This window comes from Pseudorca crassidens, chromosome 6 (assembly GCF_039906515.1).
Source record: "Pseudorca crassidens isolate mPseCra1 chromosome 6, mPseCra1.hap1, whole genome shotgun sequence".
Taxonomy (NCBI): Eukaryota; Metazoa; Chordata; class Mammalia; order Artiodactyla; family Delphinidae; genus Pseudorca; species Pseudorca crassidens.
In genome coordinates this window covers 81,433,148-81,456,212 of record NC_090301.1, presented here as the reverse complement: position 1 = coordinate 81,456,212, position 23,065 = coordinate 81,433,148, and the positions used below count along the sequence as shown (strand labels likewise).

At 37.1% G+C, this 23,065-nt stretch overlaps 1 protein-coding gene across 18 annotated transcripts in view; it reads left to right on the top strand.

Moving 5' to 3' along the window:
• Window positions 1-21,341, top strand: part of MBD5 (methyl-CpG binding domain protein 5) — a 403,659-nt gene extending 382,318 nt beyond the window's left edge. For all 18 annotated transcript variants that reach the window (XM_067742013.1, XM_067742007.1, XM_067741998.1 and 15 more), the window contains 3 exons: window positions 8,816-8,889; window positions 17,703-17,778; window positions 20,752-21,341. In XM_067742013.1, the coding sequence (XP_067598114.1) occupies window positions 8,816-8,889; window positions 17,703-17,778; window positions 20,752-20,823 (222 nt within the window). In that variant the 3' untranslated portion in view covers window positions 20,824-21,341. The remainder of the gene's footprint in view (window positions 1-8,815; window positions 8,890-17,702; window positions 17,779-20,751) is intronic.
• The last annotated feature ends 1,724 nt before the right edge of the window (window positions 21,342-23,065 follow it).

Genomic DNA, 23,065 nt, shown 5'->3' with positions numbered 1-23,065 from the left:
AATAGGTAGATTCCTAATAGAGAGCATAAAATTGTTTCTGTAAATTCAAATATCCCCCCTCCCATTGGCTGACATTGTAATTTTGCATTCTCAAAACTTTGATATCAAAATCTTGATATCAAGATACACTAAAAATACTTCCGGTAAATCAGAAAAAGTAATTGAAAGCAAACATTTAGAGGTGAAAAACTGAAAATTTATAATAAAATATTCATGATAACACATGAAATGTTTATCTGTCATTAAAAATCAAGGTATAACAGCCTTAAAAGCTCTAGGGCACTTAACATTTAAAAAAACCCTCTGGTCTTTTCAGGACCTACCTCACTTTTGCACATAAAAAAACAAAGTGCTATTTCACAAACCCTTTTTCCCCCTATAGTTCACCAAACAAAGGAAAGGCTTCCTCATACCTTATTTAATGATGCCCAGCTAGCCAAACCCTGTTCTCAGTTTATAATACCAAGAAAGGTGAAATTTCAAACACAGATCTCTCTGACTTCAAGCCAGATGTCCTCTGCCTCATGTCTTGGTGATCCTGGTCTACCTAGAAAGGATTAAACTATGGTTAATATCTGTGTAAGACAAAGCATGATCTATTTGAAAAGATCTCCTATAAAACATGTTTTACAGTAAAATTGGTTTAAAATTGTGAACCAATTATGATGTAAATTTTATTTACATTGAACTCCTTAGTCCTCACAGTATTGGATAAAGTCTTCCACGTTTATAACTAGACTTCTGCTTTTAGAAAGGTAAGCAGTGTATTAGGTTTCCTTCCATATACTGCCTGACATTTTAATGAAGTCAAGAGAGGAAGACAGAGACTGACTTCACAAACTATTTGTTTATTATAGTAAAATCTTACTAATTCTGTCTTGCTGATGTGGAATGTGGGACCATTTCCCCCAGTATGTGTCTCTGTAGTATCTCAGAAGAAAAGGTTCGCTAAACAGTTTGCTTACACATGATTATTTAAAACCTTCTTAGCCTCTCAGATTTTCATACTAGTATTTCTGTGTCCACCCAAGTATGTAACTTAATCCAAGATCCTGTCAGATCCCACCAGATAAAATCTGTGTTAACTCAAGTTTTAGAATAGATTTATTATCTTACCTCCTCCCATCCCTCACATCTCACAAACTTATCATTTGTTTTCTGTTACAATCTTTGTTCTCAGCAAGTCACTTCAAATCCTTTTTGGAAGCAGGCAAAGTAGAAAAAATAATAATAATTAATGAACACGACTGCAGGTTACTAGTTCAGATCAAGCCAGGCCCCTCTCATGTTTTCAGTTTGCATGAGTGGTCTCTGGACTGAGAGGTCAGGGCTGTGATTGGAGCAGGCGCTGAGATCTCCAAGTTGTCCATAACCTGATACTTTAGCCAACTGTTTGTCATGATAGTAAATGACTTGGTCAGCTTAGAAAGACATTTTTAATCTTCTGTGGGGTGTTAAATGTAGAAGAATTACTAATAATGCATTAGAAATGTCCTGCAATTTCTGAGATTCCTTTCTAGGAGGTATGATTTCTAAATATCAAATACTGTGTGAACACAGTCCTCAGAGAACTAGAGAGAAAGCCAGGTGTGGCAAAAAGAGGCCTGGGCTTCGGGCATTCTTGTGTGGGCTTAAACTCACCTCTGCCAGTTACCTAAATGGTCCTGAATAGGTATATTAATCTCCAGAGCTGAAATCTCCTCACTGCTCAAGTGGGAATATTAATTCCTACTCAGAATGATGTTTAAGAATTAAATGCATTACCATAAATAGATGGTACACAAAAGAGGCTCAGTAAAAGTTAGCCTCCTCCTCTCTGTTGTCTATATTAAACAACCTTATGTATATGTGCTGCCAAAGCAAGCACTGTATTAAACAACCTTAGGAATTTGGATTCCGCCATTATAGAATTGTGGTCATTTGACCTTCATTATTGTTTACCTATGCATTATCTGTGTAAAAAGGACTTACTAACCAGGCTGGGGGTGAAAGGATAATAATAACATATTTAATGAATGAAATAGTTTATAACTATTTTTTCCGAACCTCAGGACATTGCATACAAATTGGCATATCTGATTATAAATTACTATTAGCTGTTCATTTTAAGCAGGAGTTCTACTTGGAAGAATTTTAAAGCACTTAGTTTGTTGAGTGAATTTGAAAGCCCCCCTCTCCTCAATGTTTCTAAACACTATAAACTCAGACTTTCTTCCTCTACCTTCCTACCCCACAAAACACTCAACAATAATTAGTGGAGATTTTTAACAGTCTGTGTAAAGTTGCACTGAATCACCCCTATATAATACTGTCCCAATATTGAAGCTATGTGACAGCACCGAAGGATGTTATGTGCCTTATATAATGCCATTCAGGAAGTGGTATCTCCTTACTGATTCATTTTTTCCTTTGACTATCAGTTTGTAACGAAGTACATTCTAGAAGATATTTATACTTTTTCTAAAGAAGTGGTACAAGCTTCTATCTGAGCCATGAACCCTTTATAGTTTCAGATTTAGTGGCCAAGAATAAGACCTCAGTGCTTAGTCATGGCTGGAGAAATGTACTGCCAGATCTTGGCACAGTATTAAGGAATTCTTGGAAAGGAAAATGGCTTCCACTGGCATTATACCTATACACTATGATGTACAAACATTTTAAGCCTGTGCAACTATGGGGGGTAATGGTTATCTTTATGTATTTATTTCAATAACTATTTTAAAACAGGAAAAAATGCTCTTTTTTTCTAAGATATATTTTGTAATTATCATCCACCATCTTTGATCTTACATTAACTAGCCTAAAAGGATTGACTATCAAGTAATAATCAAAAAATAAAATTCTTATTTTTTTCTGAGTAGATTATTTTTACTCTTTTTGCACACTGTCCCATTGGTCTCCATATTTCATTGTTACATTCGATGTGTGTTCTGACTCAAGCCAAATTTAGGAAAGAATTTATTTCTATATTGGCACCAAAATGTTCCCTTTCAGTGAAATGTTTGTTGTTGTTGGACAGGTAGAGACATCTCCTGATTACCCAGAAAAGTTCTACATGTTGGTTCAACACCACTTGGTTAAATGAAGACGTTTTTAAAAGCAATGGGTAGGGTGCTCATTCTCTAGACTCACACTTTGACTTTTTTCCACATGGTTATATTTGACAGGTAGAGATTAAAGTAGCTCTCTGAATGGTTGTTTAAAACAGAAAGAACTCATCATTATTAAAACTCATGCCAGATTTTTTTTGACACAATCACTTTCTGTATGTCAGTTCAGTATCACATGCACTCACGTTTTGATGTTATGGAGCAAAACCAGAGATAGCTTACAGTGGCATTCTGGGGATGTGTAACTTGAGAAATTGAGCCGGGGAACTAAATTTGGGAGGTATGCCCTCCTGTGAGGTTTAAACACTGTTACTTTGAAGAACATTCTTTCTGGGCTTGATTATCAGTGTTAACTATTTATATTCTTTGGTACTATCATTCTCTGTTGAAAGTGTTCTTTGTGTATTCCCTTTGCCTTATGTATTTTCTTAACCACTTCTGGAAATGAATTATTTTCTCTATACCCAGTCAATATCCACAATATTTCGGCTGCATTTTGGCTGGTGGGGCGGCTGGGGCAATCAATGCTCTGTAGCAACAGAATCTTTTTGAGAAAGGAGCAAAATCGTTTTTGCAAAGGAATAAGCAAGATAAAATCCAGGCAGACAAAGTCAGTGCCTGATCAAAATTTGAAAGGTAATAAACATGAAAAACTAGGTAACATCAAAAATATGAATATTAGGGAAAAGACTAAACTGAATACAAAGCTTAGGTAAACTTTAGTAAATTGTGGAATACCATGAACTTTTTTTTTTTCTGAGAAAGATTAAAGAGGAAAAGGAGGACTGTCTCCATTCATTGATAACTGAGACCAAGCACAGAGTTCTTGAGCTTGTTAATACAATTGTCATATGGTTAGTAGCAAATGAAATCTCAGGTATGAGGCAAATACATGCTTCTGTTATATGGACTTTTAAACAGTGTGTCCTTAGAAGTACAAGTTTATTCAAAACATTTAATTCTATATGTCATATGGATCTATATGAAATGTATTGTCATATTTAGAATAGATTTACTCTAGTCCTATAGTATAGTTCTCTAGTACTTAAAAACGCTGCTATCTGAACTGAAGAGGAAAGGAAACCAAGAAAAAACCTCAGATAATGCCACTGACTAAAACTGTAATAATGTGGATTTGCTTAGTCCCTTTGAAAAAAATCATGATTCACTTTATGGATTTTTCCTTAAGTGCTATTGTTGGAAAATTAGATTCATCCTTTCTGTCACAGGTGAGTCAACTTTTTACCCCCAAATTATTTGTTTATCATTAATTCCCATACTTGCAAAACTGTTGAAATATTGCACCTAAGTTAGCAAGACATTTTCAGCTTGAAGATTAAAATAGTTACTATTAAAATAGTTACTATTTAATAAATATTTGATAACAACAAACCTAATAAATGCCTCCTATTTGCTTATTGCTTCAGAACTGCATTTCCCAGACTTCAGCTCAAGTCACATGGTACCTGTACTATTAGTTAAAATTTTTCTTTAAATTCATTTACTCATTTATATATTCATTCAACAAATATTTTGGGCACGTATTATGTAGGCACTATTCAAGTCACTTTAAAAATAACTTCTAGTCTTATTCTAAGATATATGTGAAATCACAGGTATAATGTTTTCATATTTTTCTAATATAAATTTATATGGGTATATAACTATTAAAAATGATTAAAGGTCTGTCCATGTTCCACCTAAAACAATTTCACATGCCACCGGTGGCACTTTGGGAAAGGCTGCTTTGTTGTTTATAAAGCACCTTCCTATTTATAATCTTTTTAGATCCTCTCCATAAAGATGTGCACAATTATTTCCATTTGGAGCTCAGGGAAGTGGCATTCCTAAGGGCACAAGTCACAAGCAGTTAAACCAGGCCCCAACCCTGGTCTCCTAACTCTAAGCTTAGTACTCTTTGCATAATACCATTCCCCCAACAACAGGAGCTGATGACACTGTAGAAATGGGATGGGAAGTGAAGAATGAAAAGGGGCGATTGAGGTCAGCTGTTTTATCTCTGTTATGAAATCTGTGACGTGGCTCTGCTCTATCCTTTGACCTTTGTGTGACAGCTTTGCCTCAGCACTAAGTACCAACAAAGTAATCACCAAGAGATTTAATCCTGTTATCAGGGATTAAAACCTGCAGGGAGTTTTGACATCTTCTCTAGTTAACTGGCTCTATTCAAAAGTGATCTAGGATCTTTGGTCCAGGTTCTTCTAATACATACTATACCTCGCTTTCAGAGGGTCACTTTGGCTCTCTGAAATGTATGTGTCTCCTTTTGTCATAAACTTACTTCTGAGATACACTACATGCTACTGTGCTGACCCCAGATCAAACTTAATTAAATTACCAAATGTTTAATACGTGCCTTTTGAACAGAATAAGCAACCAGAGCTTCAGACTTGTTCAGAAAACTCAAACTTCCACCATATAATAATGTCTGGCTCTATGGGTATGTTTCTAACCCTACAGACAGACTACAGGACTATTTATGTCAAAGAATTATTATATCTAAAGAATCTGAATGAATGAAAGAAGGGATTTAGTATTCAACATATGTGTATATTGATACCTGAGGTAATATATGTACTATAAATACATATAAGTTCTGGATATCTTTTTCTAATTCTAGAATGACATATGTGCAGAGTTATACCATGATAGCCATTACTGTTAGCATCATCACTGTTAGAATGAGAATATGTTGGCAGATTATTGGTAAAGATACATTATAAAGTTCTCCCCCAATTTCTCACCAAGATAGGAATCACCTTATGGAGCTTCTGCCTTTTGGATATACAGGAATATAAGATTATGAAATTACAGATTAAAATAGTGTCTTAAATTACTTGCTCCTTCAGTGTAAGTTTTATTTTAAAATATGTATGTGTTTAATCTTTTTAATGTTATATTTATGTATTTGATTCCCAGTACTTTCTTCATTTACCAGTTAGCTAAGTAATTTATGAGGGAGTATTCATTAAATCATTAAATATGATTTCTATTTGACTAGAGATGGAATTTATTTTGTTGTTCCCTGATACCTTTGGTGGGGGAGGGGGTGGGTATCTTTAAAGACTTTCTTGAATATTGTGGAAGTAGATGAATATTTCCCCAGAACAAACACACCCACTTCATGTATTATATTTCATAATACAGAAGAGTACTAAACTTGTGAAACCAAATAAACTAAACATTTACTTGTGGATATGTATGATCTTGTCATCTCAGAAATACAGAGTGATGTGTGTCTTACTTATATTTAGTTTCAGAAAGCACCGTCATTGCTTTCTCTTTCAAGGTCATTGAATCCTTTATAAATAATGTAATTTATTATGAGATACCATAGAACCTTAGAGGCATATTTAAATGAAGAAATCATGGTAGAGAATTAGTTCAAAAAAATCACCAGAAAATTATCCAAGCATAAAAAAATTTTTGAAGATAAGTTTGAGCAAGTATCATCTAAATATCTATAAAACTATAATTGGATTTAAAATAATTTGACCTAATTTTTTGAGTATTGTGTATATACATATATACCTACATGTGTATATATGTGTGTGTATATATTTATATATATACCTATATATATTATGTATATTTCAATGTATATTAGAGTTGGTGTGGTGGAGAGAGGCTGCTTTGGAGTCAGGTCTGAGTTTCAGTGCTGGCCATGTTGCTTAAACTCACTTAGTCCCATCTGTAAAGTGACAAAACAATACTAGTGTGCAGTATTACCACATTAAATAATAAAAGAGTACCTTCTACATAATAACTGCACAAGAAATGCTTTTACTGCCCCTTATTTCTTAATTAAAAACAAAAATAGATGATTTTTTAAAAGTAGTTCAACCTAACTTAGTTTTTAAAATTAAGACCAATTGGGTAAGTTTTCATTGTGATGTGTTGCTTTGTTTCACTGTGAATCTGCTTTCTGTTGCCTGCGTCAATCCCTACTGAGATCTCTCACTACACCAGTTTGTGTCTAATAGAAGTTTATGTTACAGGAGAGCTTTCTCCTGGCTGCCAAGAAAATAATTTAAATATAAGCAGAATTAGCTATAAATTACATAAATGTAAGGTGTGAAATATCTTTCATACTTTCTTTGTGTGAGTGAATGCACGATAGAACCTCATTTCTAATGTGAAATGTGAAAAGGTATCCAGGCACCTTTTTTTAGAAAACAACACATGGATATATTCATCTTACTTAAGCTTTTCCAGTCATCCCAATAAGACACTTCATCACTCCTGTAGAATTGTTACTGGAACAAAGTTCTCTCTTGTTCTGGCACAATACATTAGGTATCCCCAATGAACGTGTGTATATAAGACATTTGGATCCTTTGGGACAAAATACAGAAGTCATGAAAAGGAAAATGTTTCCATTATTTGACTGTTTTTCTCATTGAATAATTAGAAATGCTTGTTTTCAGACTTGATAATGGAGACCCTTTGTTAATCATTACTGTGTACTGGATTTGAAGGGGTCAAAGAAAAATTATTTATGAATGGTGTTCATGAGTCAGGAAGATTTAAAGACAAAAGATAATCATTTCCTTGCTTATTAGTGTAAATTTTTTTACCCACTAGGCGTTTTGGCAACCTCTGAATTTTTATACAAAAGTAGTGTAGGGGTGAGGGAAAAACTGGGTTAAGGGATGGTGGGGGACTGACTGTGAAGCTATATTTACACAGCAAGGCAGTACTGTTTCTACTTAGATTGTGTTCAAGATCAATAAAAGTAGCAGTGTTTTTCTAAATGTGTTTTTATTCACATACAACATTTCCTATTTATTAATTGCTTTTCTTAGGAGAAGTGGCCTCAAGAACTATGATAGAGTTTATAAGGGGCAGGTGGCAAAGGCTGCACCTCCCCTTCCCCACTAATCCCCCAGCCACCATTTAGTGACACACTGCGATGAGATAGCAGATGTCACATAACCTAGGCGGGGGGGGGGGGGGGGGGGGGGGAGCAGGACAGGGGAGAGGACACGCCCATCAGGTGTAGCAACACCCTCTTCCCACATCATTAAGGAGGACGTGCAGCTTAGTGCCCCACTCGTTCTCTGGCCTCTGCAGAGCCTAACGCATACTGAGTAACACTAGCTGCTCTCTGCTTAGCTAAGTGTTCAGCGTGACTTGTTGCATTTTAATTCTCACGGCGATGCTAGCAGGAAGGTAGGTATTATTGTCCTCATTTTAAAGAGGAGGAAACTGAGGCTCAGGAAATTTAAGTGTTTTATTCGTGCTAGAAAGTGAGGAGGTGGGATTCAGACTTCCATCTGCTGGCTCCAAAGTCGACCCCCTTCACTAACCACCGCTTTTGTTCATCCGTAATGAAATACAGCTTTGCAATTGCTGAGCATCAGGCAGTGCAGAAAGCAAACCAGGATCTCCTGCTTATATGATTTTGTGAAATGAAGGTTATTTAAATTCCAAGTTTTGTTCTTAAAACATTATTTTGAAAATGTTGACACTTTTGAAAGCCAGTCTTTCATTTCCCCTGATGTTGCAGCCTGGGAGCCGCAGAATCAACCTCTGCTGGAGTGAGGACAGAGCATTTGACAGGGCAATGAGGGTTAAGCCTCCCTTCCCCCAGTGCAGCACCTGCTTGTACAGCAGGAAAATAAACACACTGTTAACAATTGCAGGTCTGGGTAATGTGGTTTGGTCTTCATGCCTTCACTCAGGTGGAGCCCGAGAAGTTGAAGACACTAACAGAAGGTTTAGAAGCTTACAGCCGAGCCCGGAAAAGGAACAGAAAGTAAGCACTATTTTTTTTCTGTTTTGTTTTTCAAGGATATAATTTACTGGTTTTCCTTCAAAGGGACAATGAAATCTCACTGATTTTGTCCATCTTGGTTCTTGCCTAAGTACTGCTTAATAGTTATCATCCAAGAGGACCATTATAGATAAATTAGCTACACAGAAAATATTTTCTTAACAATTTATACTGTGTGTGGGGTTTCCCACTTCATCAGCTCTTTCCTTACTCCTTCCGTCTCCATCCCTCCCATTTAATGGGAAAGAAAATATGATTAATATTCTCAACATGTAGCAGTTAGTCTCTGAAAGTGTAGCAAAAGTATATCCCCTTGTAATTCAAATACTTTGGGAGGGGGAATACCCCCTCACCCCTAGTTGTACACATGTGAATAACTTTGGCAGATTAACTGTTAGTCAGAGTGATGGTAAATCATTACTTTTTTTGGGGCAGGGGCAATAGGCTTTCTTTGGAATTATAATAACAAGTTGAACTTTGGGACATTATTATTATTCAATTTTTTCTAGATCTTTATAGTCTGAGTAAATGTAGTATGGACAAGTAGATAATGTTTGAAACACAATTTGACTGTAATGCAATGTAGTTTTATATATCATAACTATTATTTCATTTTAAGGTAGAGAACTATAAATGTGCTTCTGTATATGTACATGGAAAGTTATTTTAAATATGTATATAATCAATACACCTGTTCAGTTACTATAATTTTCATATTATCCAACATCTAAGAAGTATGAAAACATAATGATTAGTAGTGTATCTTGTATAAAAGACTTATATAATGATAATAATATCTATTAAAGGGCACTCATTCTCTTAGTGGTGTCTTCAGTAATTCTTGCCAGAGCTAAAATTTTAGAACTCAACAAATCTTGGGGAGACTCTCTTCACCTCACTAGAATGTCTCAAAAAGATGCCAGCTGCAAGGAGTAAACTCCTGTGCTCCTATGTTCGGGACTCCTTTGGAAGGTAGCAAGTTGGCACTGGTTGTGGTGAGGGCCAAGTGAATTGCCAGATTCACTGTAGATAAGGCACACAGTGAGGCAAGTCCCCTCCCCTCTATTCTGACTGCAGTGACACAATGCAGAGCTTCGCAGTAGAATAAAGCCTATAAAATTCATACAAGGTCTGGATGAAAGGAGGGAAATTGCAAACTACCTAAGTCACAAATTTTCAGTGGGCCGTTTGCTTTAGAATATTCAATAGTACTTGTTTTTTATTTTTATTTTTTATAAATTTATTTATTTATTTATTTATTTTTGGCTGTGTTGGGTCTTCGTTGCTGTGCGCAGGCTTTCTCTAGTTGCGGTGAGCGGGGGTAGGCTTCTCATTGTCATGACTTCTCTTGTTGCAGAACACAGGCTCTAGTCGCGCAGGCTTCAGTAGTTGTGGCTTGTGGGCTCTAGAGCTCAGGCTCAGTAGTTATGGCACACGGGCTTAGTTGTTCTGCGGCATGTGGGATCTTCCCGGGCTAGGGCTCAAACCCGTGTCCCTTGCATTGGCAGGCAGATTCTTAACCACTGCACCACCAAGGAAGCCCGATAGTACTTGTTTATTGATGTAAAATATCCCTGAAATCTTTTCTTTGGTGAGGTATGCCAGTTAGCTGGATTATGTGCAGTATATCCAAAACTGTTGATAACACAGAAATAAAATAACTCCTCCAAATATTTAGATATACTGCCTTGAAATGAGCTGTATTTTCCCCATAAATTTGCTATTAAGCAATTTCTGAAAGGTAATGAGTAACAAACAGCAGTTTAAGCATTTTTCCTCAAAGCCAGTTTACTATTTCTGGTGAATTTATACGAGTCCTAAGTGGCATTATCTAAAGGAAGTCTCATGAAACCATAAACTTAAGAGTATGGATTGGAGAGGTAAAAGACAAAAATATGAAGCAAAACAGTTTTGTTTATCAGACTGTTGTCTAAGTAAACTGACTTGCCTTATAAATGCCTAGTAGAATACTCTACATTTTGCATATATGATTTAAAATCCATTTTTCTATTCTCCCAATCAGAAGATGGGCCAGAATTACTGAACCCATTTATAGATGAGGACACTCAGACCGAAATAGCTTAAATAATTAGTTGAAGGTTACATAATGATAAATGATAGTTGAACCCAATCACTTATTTATTTATTTAATCATTTATTTATTCTCCAATTTAAGGAGATTAATTTAGCAAAAAATCTGTGCCAACCAGGCACAGTGCTATAGTCCCTGGACATCACTGTTTAGTGAAGGAGGCAGATGTAGAAACAAATAATTAAGATGCTAAAGTTGCAATGACAGGAATATGTATAGTATATTTTGGGATCACAGAGAAGTGGCATTAAACTCAGGTAATGGAAGACATCCTAGAGGAGGTAATAGCTGAGCCAAACCTTACACACTGCATAGGTATTAGCCAGACACAGAAACGAGGATGATGCGGTGGGGGTGGGAGATAGCATTTAGATAAGATCAGCAGTTGGATTTAGGGGACAGGAAACTGTAAAAGATGAAGCCAAAGATATAATCAGGAGCCAGACCATAAAGGGCCTAGTAAGGCCTCGTGGGTCTTTATGTTATTGGAAGTGCCTGAAGGGGACAGGTGGTTGGATTTTCACTTTAGATATAGCTATATGGAGGATAAATTTTAGGAGAACAGTATTGGAGACAAGGGCATCCACTTAGGAGGCCTTGTCAGAGGACAGGGGAGGATGAGGACTCAGACCAGGAGGGGAGCCATGAGAATGGAGGAGAAGGAATATGATCAAGATATATATATATTTAGGAGGTAAAACTGACAGAACATCATGGTGATTTGGTTGGAATGTGAAGGAGAGCGAGCAATCAAGGACAACTCTCAGGGTTTTAGCTTGGGTGACTTCATGGGTAGTGTAAACTGAAGTGGGGAACACAGGAGAAAACTGTTGAGTGCAGTGTGAGGTACCTGTGATCCCACAGGTACAAGTCTGAAACTGGGAAGAAGTGGTATTTGATTATGTAAAACTGACTGCAGTCACATATTACCAATTTGAATGGTGGGCTAAGGATTGAACGCTGGGGCACTTGAACATTTACTAGAGATAATGAAGGAGATGGGAATAGTGATCAGAAAGGAGGAGGAGAACCAGGGGGTAGGGGAGTTGGTTTTTGACCTGAGTTGAAATCCTGTTTCCATCACTACGTAGCTATGTGTACCCTTGGGTATGTTATTTAACCTCTCTGAGCCTAAATTCTTCATTTCTAAAATGAGGATATTAATTCCAACCTCTTAGAATTGTTATAAAGAGAACCTTAACATGGTATTTAGTAAACAGTTATTTTTACTGTAAACAGTTATTTTAGTAAACAGTTATTTTTATTGTAAAGATACAGTTGAAACAAACAAAATCATCACGTATTTTTGCCAGTTGAAACATTCTATCACCATATTAGACGTTTAGAGCATTATGTAGTCATTTTAATTCTCAATATCCTATAATCAAATCAAACTGTACAATAAATAAATATCTTTAAAGTGATGTGCTTATTACAGCCTAATCACAAAAGAAATATTAATGTATTTATTGAAGAATCACTCAGGGTCATTTTCTACTTAAAAGAGGAAATAGCTTCATTAAAGAAAAAGATTACATAGCTTTTAGATATGATTTTAAGTAAGGATCAAATCTTCTGCCTATATGTACATATATATTTGTTCAGTAACCTTATTTTTATGAATCTGGAAAGTTATAAAGTAATAACATAAATCACACTTTTACTTTAAAACCAAGAAATGATACTTATTGTATTAAATTGTCTTTATCTTTTAAAATTGAAATATAGTTGGTTTACAGTATTACTTTCAGGTATACAACTTAGTGATGCAATATTTTTATAGATTAAACTCTGTTTAAAGTTATTATAAAATACTGGCTATATTCCCTGTGCTGTATGTTATATCCTTGTATCTTATTTTATACCTGGTACCTTATACATCTTAATCCCCTTCCCCTATCTAGCCCTTCACCCCACCCCCTCCCTACTGGTAACCACTAGTTTGTTCTATGTATCTGTGAGTCTGTTTCTGTTTTGTTACATTCATTTTTTTTTTTTTTTTTTTTTTTTTTTAGATTCCACCTGTAAGTGAAAACATACAGTATTTGTATTTCTCTGACTTATTTCACTAAGCATAATACCTTCCAGGTCCATCCATGTTGTTAAAAATGGCAAAATTTCATTCTTTTTTATGGCTGAGTAGTATTCTCATTGTATATATATACTACTTCTTTATCCATTCTTCTGTTGATGGACACACTTAGGTTGCTTCCATATCTTGGCTATTGTAAATAATCCTGCTATGAACATGTATCTTTTTAAAGTGGTGTCTTCACTTGATATATCGAGCTAGTTCTCCTCCCTCCAGATGTGGTCAGGGATACGTGCACTGGCAATGGCTGCCTCTGTCCTGGTCAGAGGGTCTGTGCGGGCTCCATTCCCTCTAAGTGTGTGCACTCTCACTGGCAATGGCAGCCCCTGCTCTAGTGGAGAGCAGTGCCTGAGCGAGAGGGGCTGGAGCAGGAACCCAGTGAAGGCTAGGGAGTGTGCTGACAAGCCAGCCAAAGCACCAGGCTGTTTCCAATATGCTGTCTCTCTGCTGTGTGTGTGTGTGTGTGTGTGTGTGTGTGTGTGTGTGTGTGTGTGTGTGGCAGGGGGGTAAGCAAGTCTGTGCATGCACTCTTCAAGAGCGGAGTCTTGGTTTCTTACAGCCCTCCAGTAAGCCCCACTTGTTTTCAAACCAGCTCAGGGGCTCATCTTCTCAGTGTTGGACCCCAGGGCTGGGGTGCCTGAATGTGGCTTGAACCCCATGCTCCCCAGGGAGGATCTCCAAGCTGGTGATACCCCCTCCTCTTCTGTGTGTGACTCCCGACCAGATATCTTCTCCTCCCTTCCTACCAGACTCCATGTGGACCTTTCTCTACAGTCTTTGTTGTAGAGGAGTCATTATTGCTAGTCTCCAGGTCGTTTTCAGCGAGAGTTGCTCAACAAATAGTTGTATTTTTGATATATTCATTGGGGCAGGGGGTGGGATGTGCAGGTAGGTTCAGTATCCTCGCACTCCACCACCTTGATCTTTCATGTGTTGAATTTTCTTAAATCTGCATACTTTCCCTATGGATTAGGTTTTAGAATCGAAGTTTCTTGACATTTATGTCTTATCCAAGTTTGTTCTGTTCTACATGAAGTGAGTTGCTTAAATTCTGAACTGATAGTCCAGAGCAACGTGCACTTCTCATTTCCCTCTTATTTCTCATACCATTCACAGATGTGAACCTGGCTTTTTTTTTTAACTAATGAGGATAAGGGTAATGTGTGACAATGTAGGCAGTGAAGGTAAGTGGCAATTATCTCCATTAATAACTAGAAATGTGATTATATGAACATCTATTGCTTAATCAAGTAGCTTTTAGAGTGTCCATCAGTAAAAATGTTTATTATTAAATGTCAGTGGGGAAGAGAAAATCGTAGAAGAGACTCCATAAGGAGGCCCTCTGGACTAGAAGACTGAATTTTGACTAATTTTTCATTTCATGGACTCATGGAGCTTTCTCTTCCTCTTTTAAGCTCATTTTTTCCTGACTTGACCAGCTAGTGTAAAAATTAGTATGCAGATTTGACATCTGGGAAACTCTCTTTACCTCTTGATTCCAAAGATGTATTCATGTAATTTCCTGCGCCACATCTCCATATTTATTCTCTCTTCCAAAAGTAGTCATTTCACCCTCTAATAACTACTTAAGTTTGTTAAAGGGAAAACATACTAATTACCTTAAATTGATACAAGGTGTTTATAAACATTTTAAATATCTTGTTGAAGAATGAAATCACAAACTCCTAAAGTTTTGTCTATTTATTCAACAAATAATGTTGAATTATTTTTATTCTTTAATGGTGATGTCACTGTAATTTTTCATAGTTAAGGAAAACATTTTTATGACTCTATTACTTTTGAAAACTATTTGTAGTTAAATATCCATCTTCTTCGCTATAAAATTGCAGTTGGTTTCACCAGTTTTCCCTAAAAAGTCATGAAGTATTGTGTACAAACTGTTGTCATAGTACCTACTTCATCAGATTGTTATAAGGATTAAATGAAATAATGTGTATAAAGATTTAATACAATTCTTGGCACATAAAAACTTTTCAGTAAATACTAGCTATTTTTGTTATTAAAGGTGAGAGAACCAAGATTCTCTGACGGTTTTTCACTGAAACATTTTCCCTCTTTTTAGATATTTAGAACTTTTACATAGTCAATTTTAAACCCATAAGATAGTAAATAAAAATGCATAACAAATGTCTTTTAAACTTATGTTCATACTTTTATACAAAAGAAATAGTAAGGATAAAGCTATTTAACACATTACACAAGGTGTAATATTGTCAGGCAACTGGGCAGTTTGTGATACTGTCAAGACGTTTGCTAAACAGTCCACAAAAAGGGCCCTAGCCCAACCCCAGCTCAGCTTAAATTGCCCTACAGAGTCCTGGGATTGGATTCCTATCCAGTCACCCAGAATCATGCTTAGCAAACTCCTCATTGGGAAAAACAACTCAGACTGACTCTACAAGATGCCCAGGGCCCCTTAAAACTGGAAAAGGTAGGTAAATAAAAGACAGTATGTGAATAGATTATATCAACTTGGACAGTACTCAAAAATAGCAATAAAAGGGAAAGAAAAGTTGCAGAATGGTAGGTATATCAGGACACCATTTGTATGATATATATATATATATAAAAAACACGTAAAAGACAATACTGGGTACTGTTCATGGATATATAAAATATTAAAACACACTGTAAGAATACACAACACAGCTAGTTGCCTTTGGGGAGGAGGGTGGGAGAGTATGGGACTAGGAATTGATAACAAATGGGAACTTCAGCTTAATTTTTTTATAAAAAAGAATGAAAGGAAATATGTAATTTATTACCAGTTTATTTTTGGAAATGGGTTTGATAGGGATTGCTAATTTATTCTGTGCACTTTTCTGCATTGTTTACATTTCTAAAAGTAAATGGGAAGAATATAAAAGCTAGAGGCTAGCTTACAGGCCAATAAAAGGTGGGGGAAGAGGTTGGTGCTGCATTGCCCTTATAATTTAGTTACAACCACTACATTAATCTTTCCTTTCAGTTAAACTGACTTAAGTGCATATATATTTCCCCAAATATGGAGCCGTTGTTTCAGCTTTAGACAAATATTTTTATTTAGTAAGTACATGGAGCATCCACAAGATACCTAGCAGTATACTACTCAGGATTATATACAGAAACTAAATGTATGAATTTTTCAGTCCTGGTGTATGAGGGTAAAACTTGGTGAGGGCTGTGGTAAACCAAAAGGCCTCATCTGAAAGCATTCCACTAGGGCTTCTCTGGTGGCGCAGTGGTCGAGAATCCACCTGCCAATGCAGGGGACACGGGTTCAAGCCCTGGTCTGGAAAGATCCCACATGCCACGGAGCAACTAAGCCCATGCACCACAACTGCTGAAGCCCGCGCGCCTAGAGCCTGTACTCCACAGCAAGAGAAGCCACCACAATGAGAAGCCCGCGCACTGCAACAAAGGGCTAACCGCAACTAGAGAAAGCCTGCGTGCAGCAATGAAGACCCAACACAGCCAAAAATAAATAAGTAAAATAAATAAATTTATAAAAACATAAATAAATATTTTAAATAAATAAATAATAAAAGCATTCCACTAAAGCTCAAATATGTTTCTAAACATGATGTGAGCCAAACCAAATAGGTCTGTGAGCTAAAGTCTTCTACAACAACAAATTTCCAGTCTCCATGTAGATGCTGGGATAGGACTTAATTCTTGGAAAGCCAGGCTAGCAGCCTATTTTGAAAAGGTTTACCTCTGCAGCTTTTCTGGTAATTGTCGTGACAAGATAAGTGAAATGAATCACCTTAGTACTCAGAACAATTGGGTAATTCTTTATATGCATCAAGAAGGAAAAATTAGAGTGTACCTAACTATAGACATGGATAGTGTAGATTTGCCTGATTTTAGTAATTAGTTCAACAGCTTCCTAGATAAAACTTTCAATCATGGCAGATGTTCCATGTGTTATAGTACATGTGATGGTATGCTGAGTGCAGAGAAAAGGTCAGACGAGTGATAGACACTCTGAGCCCATCATTTTTTATTTGTTCAGATAGTTATGTCATTTTGGTTTGCGGGGGGGAAAAAAATGTGGCAGAGCCTCAGGTGTAGCGAGTTGAACTGTTTCCCACCTGGAACAAATGTGTACCAGAATTTCAGCCCTCACTTGTTCAACTCCCGAAGCCAGGAGCTCCAGAGAGGGTAGAGGGAGCTCCCTAGTGGCCAGAGCCTGAAGTTCAGAGCCCTTCCTCTGGCCACACAGCCGGATCGCCTGCAAAAGAGACAAACCAGAACAAAAGGCAATGCAAAGCAGGCTGGACTCTTAAGAGGACAAGCTACATCTGTGGGAAAAGAGACCTGTGGCCCAGCTTTCTTGCAAAATCATCAGACTATGGAAGAAACATGTGGAAGGGGAAAGAATCCATTTTCCCCAATCATGTGTTCAATTTTTTTTCTGTAGTTATGTGACTCTATCATTAGTATTCAGTTGTGAGAATCCCAGAGTGTTTTGTCATCTGAATTGTCAAATGTAAATATAAATTGACTTTCTCTTGTGGAATGGGTACTTCCGTTCTCTGACTAGGGAATTACATTGAGATTTTGTTTCTTTAATTTATTAATCTGGTGTGTTGTTTTCATTAATTCCAGAAGTGGAAAGCTAAATAACCATTTAGAAGCTGCTATTCATGAGGCCATGAGTGAACTGGACAAAATGTCTGGGACTGTAAGTTAATTTATTTTTCCATTATATTGTGTTTCTTTGGAAATAAATTGTATTATACTTTTTGGTAAAGTCCCTTAAGTACTGTCAAGCAATTCCACATAGCAATACTAAATTACTAGGCTCAGAAAAAGACTAATATCAGAAAAGATTAAAAATAACTTAAGAAAAAATAACCTAGTGGTATTAACTATGATTTTTCCTGAGATAAGTACCTTTTTTTTCCCCACATAACATTCTTTTAAAATGTGAGCAGCAAAATATTGAAGTTCAAATCACGGCTTTGACATTTGACTGTCAGAATAGCAGTGATCATTAGTGTTGCCTAAGTATTCAGTAATATAAATTTCACTCTGCCCATAAAACAATAAGGGAAATTGAACATAGGGTCAAGATCAAGAGTATATAGACCTCTCATTTCCTTTCTACTATTATGTAAAAACATAAAATATTTGGCCCAACATTCTGTTGTTAAATTATTTAACACTATAACCACTGGTTTTAAAGTAGAGTCAACTTTTTATTTACATTTTTTTTGAATGGTGCATATAATAGTGTTGAATGAGAGAGGTTTACTCATCATTCTCTAATTTATATATTGGCTAATGTAAATGCTCAAAATATAATTTTGATAATCTCTAATAAATATGAATTATCAAAAGCTACTCAGCAATGAAAGGTAATTTACTTTTACTTGACACTGTGTTAAGAAGGTTACCTGAATCCTAACAAGTCATCTAGTGGCTGTTGAATGACAGAGATAAGTTATACGTTCATAGAGTGTTGGGATTGGTATGGACTTTAGAGATTTTGTGATCCGACACATTTCAAAAGTGGGTAAACTGAGGCCCTGAGATTTTAACTTTCCTGGTAGAATTATAGGAAAATTCTGGAGCGGAGATTATAAACTCAAACGCCTTCTAGGGCCAGGCAAATAATATAATTAAGTAAAAGGGGTCAAGTATGAGTAAAAGAGCAATTTCAGTGGATTAAGAAATGCCAACCAAGATGCACTGGTCAAGGTAGGCTGTGTACCAACTCTCAGTCTTAGAGACTCAGCGCCATAAAGATGGTTCCTCACTTGGGTCTCCTGGTTGAGGAAGGGCTTGCTCCACACCGTCATTCAGGGGCTCAGATTATTTCTATTTCTCGTGTCCACCCTTCCCCAGGGCCTCAGAGTGCTCCATTACATCCTTTGCATCCAGCCCAGCAGGGGAGAGAAGACTGTGTACACAGAGGACACCAGGATAGGTTTTATGGGCCAGACCTGAAAGCTCATCACTTGTGCTAACTTTCCACTGGCCTGACCCAAAGGCCATCATGTGGCCTTTTTAATTCAAGGGGACTACTAAATGTACTATACACCGTGCCTGCTCAGGAAGAAGAGAAAAGGGTTTGGCAATATCTCGCTAGTCTCTGTCTCAGGACATTTGGCCTTTGTGGCCAGCAGGCAGTCAGCAGTGCTGGGGACCCTGGCAACTTGGGGGCTGTGCTCTGTCCAGAAGGAGCTCCTGCTTCCATGCTGCAGCACATCTGAGCCATGTGAGGAATTGTGTCAGTGTTGCAAGATCTTCCCATTTTCATGAGATGCTACAAGTCTAGAAGTAAAATTTCTCATTTTTTAGTGTTGCCAACTATTTTTGAAATATTAAAACACCATATAGCTAAATAAAATCCCTTTCCAGGCCACATTTGATCCACAGGTTACTAGTTCGCAGTCTTGAATAAAGCCTTCTTTCCTCAATTTTAAAAAGGTTTCAGTTGGCTCTTTATCAGAGACTAGTGGTTTTAAAGAATGTATGTGGAGGGGTTAGGAGGATGAAGCAGTGTGAGAAACTCATAGGTGTTATTTTTGAAATATAATTTTTTAAAGTTTTCTGTATTTGACTCTGAATAGCATTGGCCTTTGCTTTTATCTAAACATTACCTTTAAAACATGCATTTGAGCCAACTTGTAGTGGATCTTGAGAGCTGATTCTGCACATCCCTTCCTAAGTCTGAGTTCTGTGGCATCCCATTGGTAGCCTGAAACTGGCTGTGGTGAAAACATGTATTATACCACAGAGATTGGCATAGGCTACAGTGGGCTTGTGTCCCTCCACAGGGAGCTGATTGTTAAGCATTTACTACACCATTGTCTTGGGCGCATCCTGCCTTTCCTGGGTCCTGACCTTGCCTCCTCCTATCTGTATCACAACAGCCACAATACAACGTGGGGCACCTGATCACCTCCCTTGCGCTTGTCCTCTGCCCCTCAAAACCATACATGCTGTCTGATACCTGGGAACCAAGTGCTGCTGCTGCTCTACCACATTCGATCTGATACACAGCCCTAAATGCGGCTAGTTTCCGCATTTGTATATAAAGATGAGTTGTATGAATTGCTCTTCCCAGGCTACACAAGCTTAGATTGGCCAACAGATGGTAGTGGTATTCTGTTTTCCATCCGATTCTTCTCCTAAGTAAACCTCCTTGGGCTGAGTTGTGAGTATGTTTGTATTATCTTTGACCCTTCTTAGCAGTTATAAAATAAGTACAGTGATGAAATAAAGAAGAAAATATGTTTCGTATATATTTATCCACTTTTCCAGACTTCAGTGAAATTAGGGAATTCAGGGAATCTCTGATGGGAAACGTCTTATTTTTGTCTTAAATGGACAACGGGGGTAGCAACTGCAAGTCCCATTTCCCACATTGATTTTTTTTTTCCAGTTCCTCCTCTGTATTCCACTAGTTGGGGGGGTCCACAGAGTGTTGCTCTGCTTGTTAGTTTCCAAGATTTCTCATCCTCTGTAGTGACTGTGGGCACGCTGTGATCTGGGCCTTGGTAAAAACTTTAAATGCCTCAGGATAGCAATGATAGAAAATGAGGGCCAGAGTCTGTTCCCTACCCTGTTTCTTTGTCAGAAATCGTATGGTGTTTGTGATTTCAATCTCTGTTGTTGTTGTTTTTTTCCCCATCTCTTTTATTTCCAGGTTCACCAAATCCCACAGGGAGACAGACAAATGAGACCCCCCAAACCCAAGAGGAGGAAGATCTCCAGATAACAGGGACTACTCCACCAATGCGCAGTGTTTATTAAAAGAATGTGCACAGATATAGCTGTATATAAGTATTGATATAGCCGCTGTTATATCAATATTTATACTACGGCAGATAGTTAACACCGCCACAGGGTGCTAAAAGAAACAGTGATACAATATTTTTTTTTTTTTTTTGATCAGGAAGGATAATGAATGCTGGAAAACCAATCAGAATCCCTGAATGATGAGAGTGATAGTCAAGAGATTACTGAGAAACTCTTTTTCTATAATACTAAAATTGTGATTATAAGAAATAGTCCAAATGTTTCTGAAGAATTTTCCATGTTGTATATAGAAAATGCAGAATTTCATGGTGATATCAAAAATGTAAATATTGTACAATATTGTCATGTACAAGCATACCTAATGCACACTTTATCTTTTATTGTACAAAGAAATAGTGTACAAAATTCTTTGGTTTCTATGGAGTACACCTACCAGAGACTACAAGTGTAAAGTGATAAATAAAAATACAACCTAAATGCTTTTCTATGATAATGTAAAAGATGCTGTTTTTGTATTTAACAGCAGAGAAAAGGCATGATAATGTATTGATTGAATTATGACATACACTGCACACCACTGAGTGTCCATTTATATTGTCTGTTTGGAATGAACCTTGCCTGGAAGCACTGGACTTGATTTCGGGTGTCTAGGAAATCGAAACCTTGCAGATTTCTAAAGGGACAAGGGCTCACAGGTCTAAATTAAGAATTCAGAAACTGCAACTATTTGTTGCATATTTTTTTTACCTAAGTTTTAAAGTAGAATAGGTTTTATATAAAAAAAATCTTAGATGGGATATTTTACTCAATCATTTCTGTAGTTAACATTTGATAGCCACCTCTTGAACTAGACAGCTTATGCTGCACCACCACTGACGCTCAGAGTTGAGGTTTTTTTGCAAACAATACCTGACAAGATAAAACTTTCTGTTTCCGTACATGGAGGCAAAGCCCCACTTTGAAACCATTATCAGAGGTAAGGTTGATTATAATTCAGTTTTTCTGTAGCAGCAAAAATAAGTACAAATCATCAAAGCAAGTTTCACATCCATTCATCAGTATTACTTACACCAGAAGTTAAGGTGGCTTATGAAATTATTAGCAATGGTAATTTTTTATCAGTATTATGTAACATATCAGATTTATTTTATTTAAAGAATTATTTATACCATTAATAGATTCTTATATATATTAATGTGGCTGAAATGTGCAGGTTGAATCTATTAACCAAATTATTTATATTATATTAAGTAAAAAAATGTGAAACAAATGTAGAGAGAAAATACTACATTGCAAGTATACAAACCTAAAACTGTGAGCCATTGTAAAGTACAAGGTTATTAATAAGAAATGTAGCACAACATAAATATCTTTTTTTCACAGTTTTTGTGGTGGTGGTATAACCCTATCTCCCAGGCAATTGAGCCAAGTTTCAGGCCTTCAGCCTGAAATTGATTGGATTGGATTCAATTGATGGATTGTCAAAGGAAGGGATCCCTTATCTCTTTATTCTTAGAGCCACCAACCCCACCTCCAAACCCTTAACCCTCGGGAGAGCACTGCCTCTTCCCCTCGCCTGGGATTCCCTCCACAGCCTACTGCTTCGGCTTCTGGGAGGCCCTCCAATGGCAGGCTCTGAACCCGTTAAATGCCCACCACGTCGCTTCTCTTCTCTCATCCACCCCTCCAGCTCCTCAGTCCCATGATGTAGCAGAGTTCCAGTCACTCAGGAAAAAGGAGACCAAGGTCATTCCCCTGTTTGGTTTCTCGGGGCCACAGCACAGAGCACTGCACCTGGGCTCACTTTTGATATCAACAGCTCTTAGTTCTTCTCCCAGGTCTCCTGTGTCTCTCTGTCCTTTCCATTCCCACTCTCACCCCTACCCCCAAGCCTGATGGAGTGCAACTGGCTACACTGGGCTTCATGGCCTGGAGGCAGGAACCCTTCCTTCTGGGGGTAGGTTGAGTTTGTCTTTCCTGTCATGGCCGGATTGCCTGCCTGGTCCTTCCTGCAGTCACCTGAAGTAACCTTGTGTACTTTAGTTGACTATTTTTGTTATAAGTTGATGTATTTGGTATGTTTAAACCATTAATGTTGTCCTTTTTTTTGTACCAGTCTGCTTTTCTACTGTGTTGTCTACACGGTTGTCTTTATTTACAGATTCACAGCATATGTGTGTTTGCGTCTTGGGTGTGTCTGC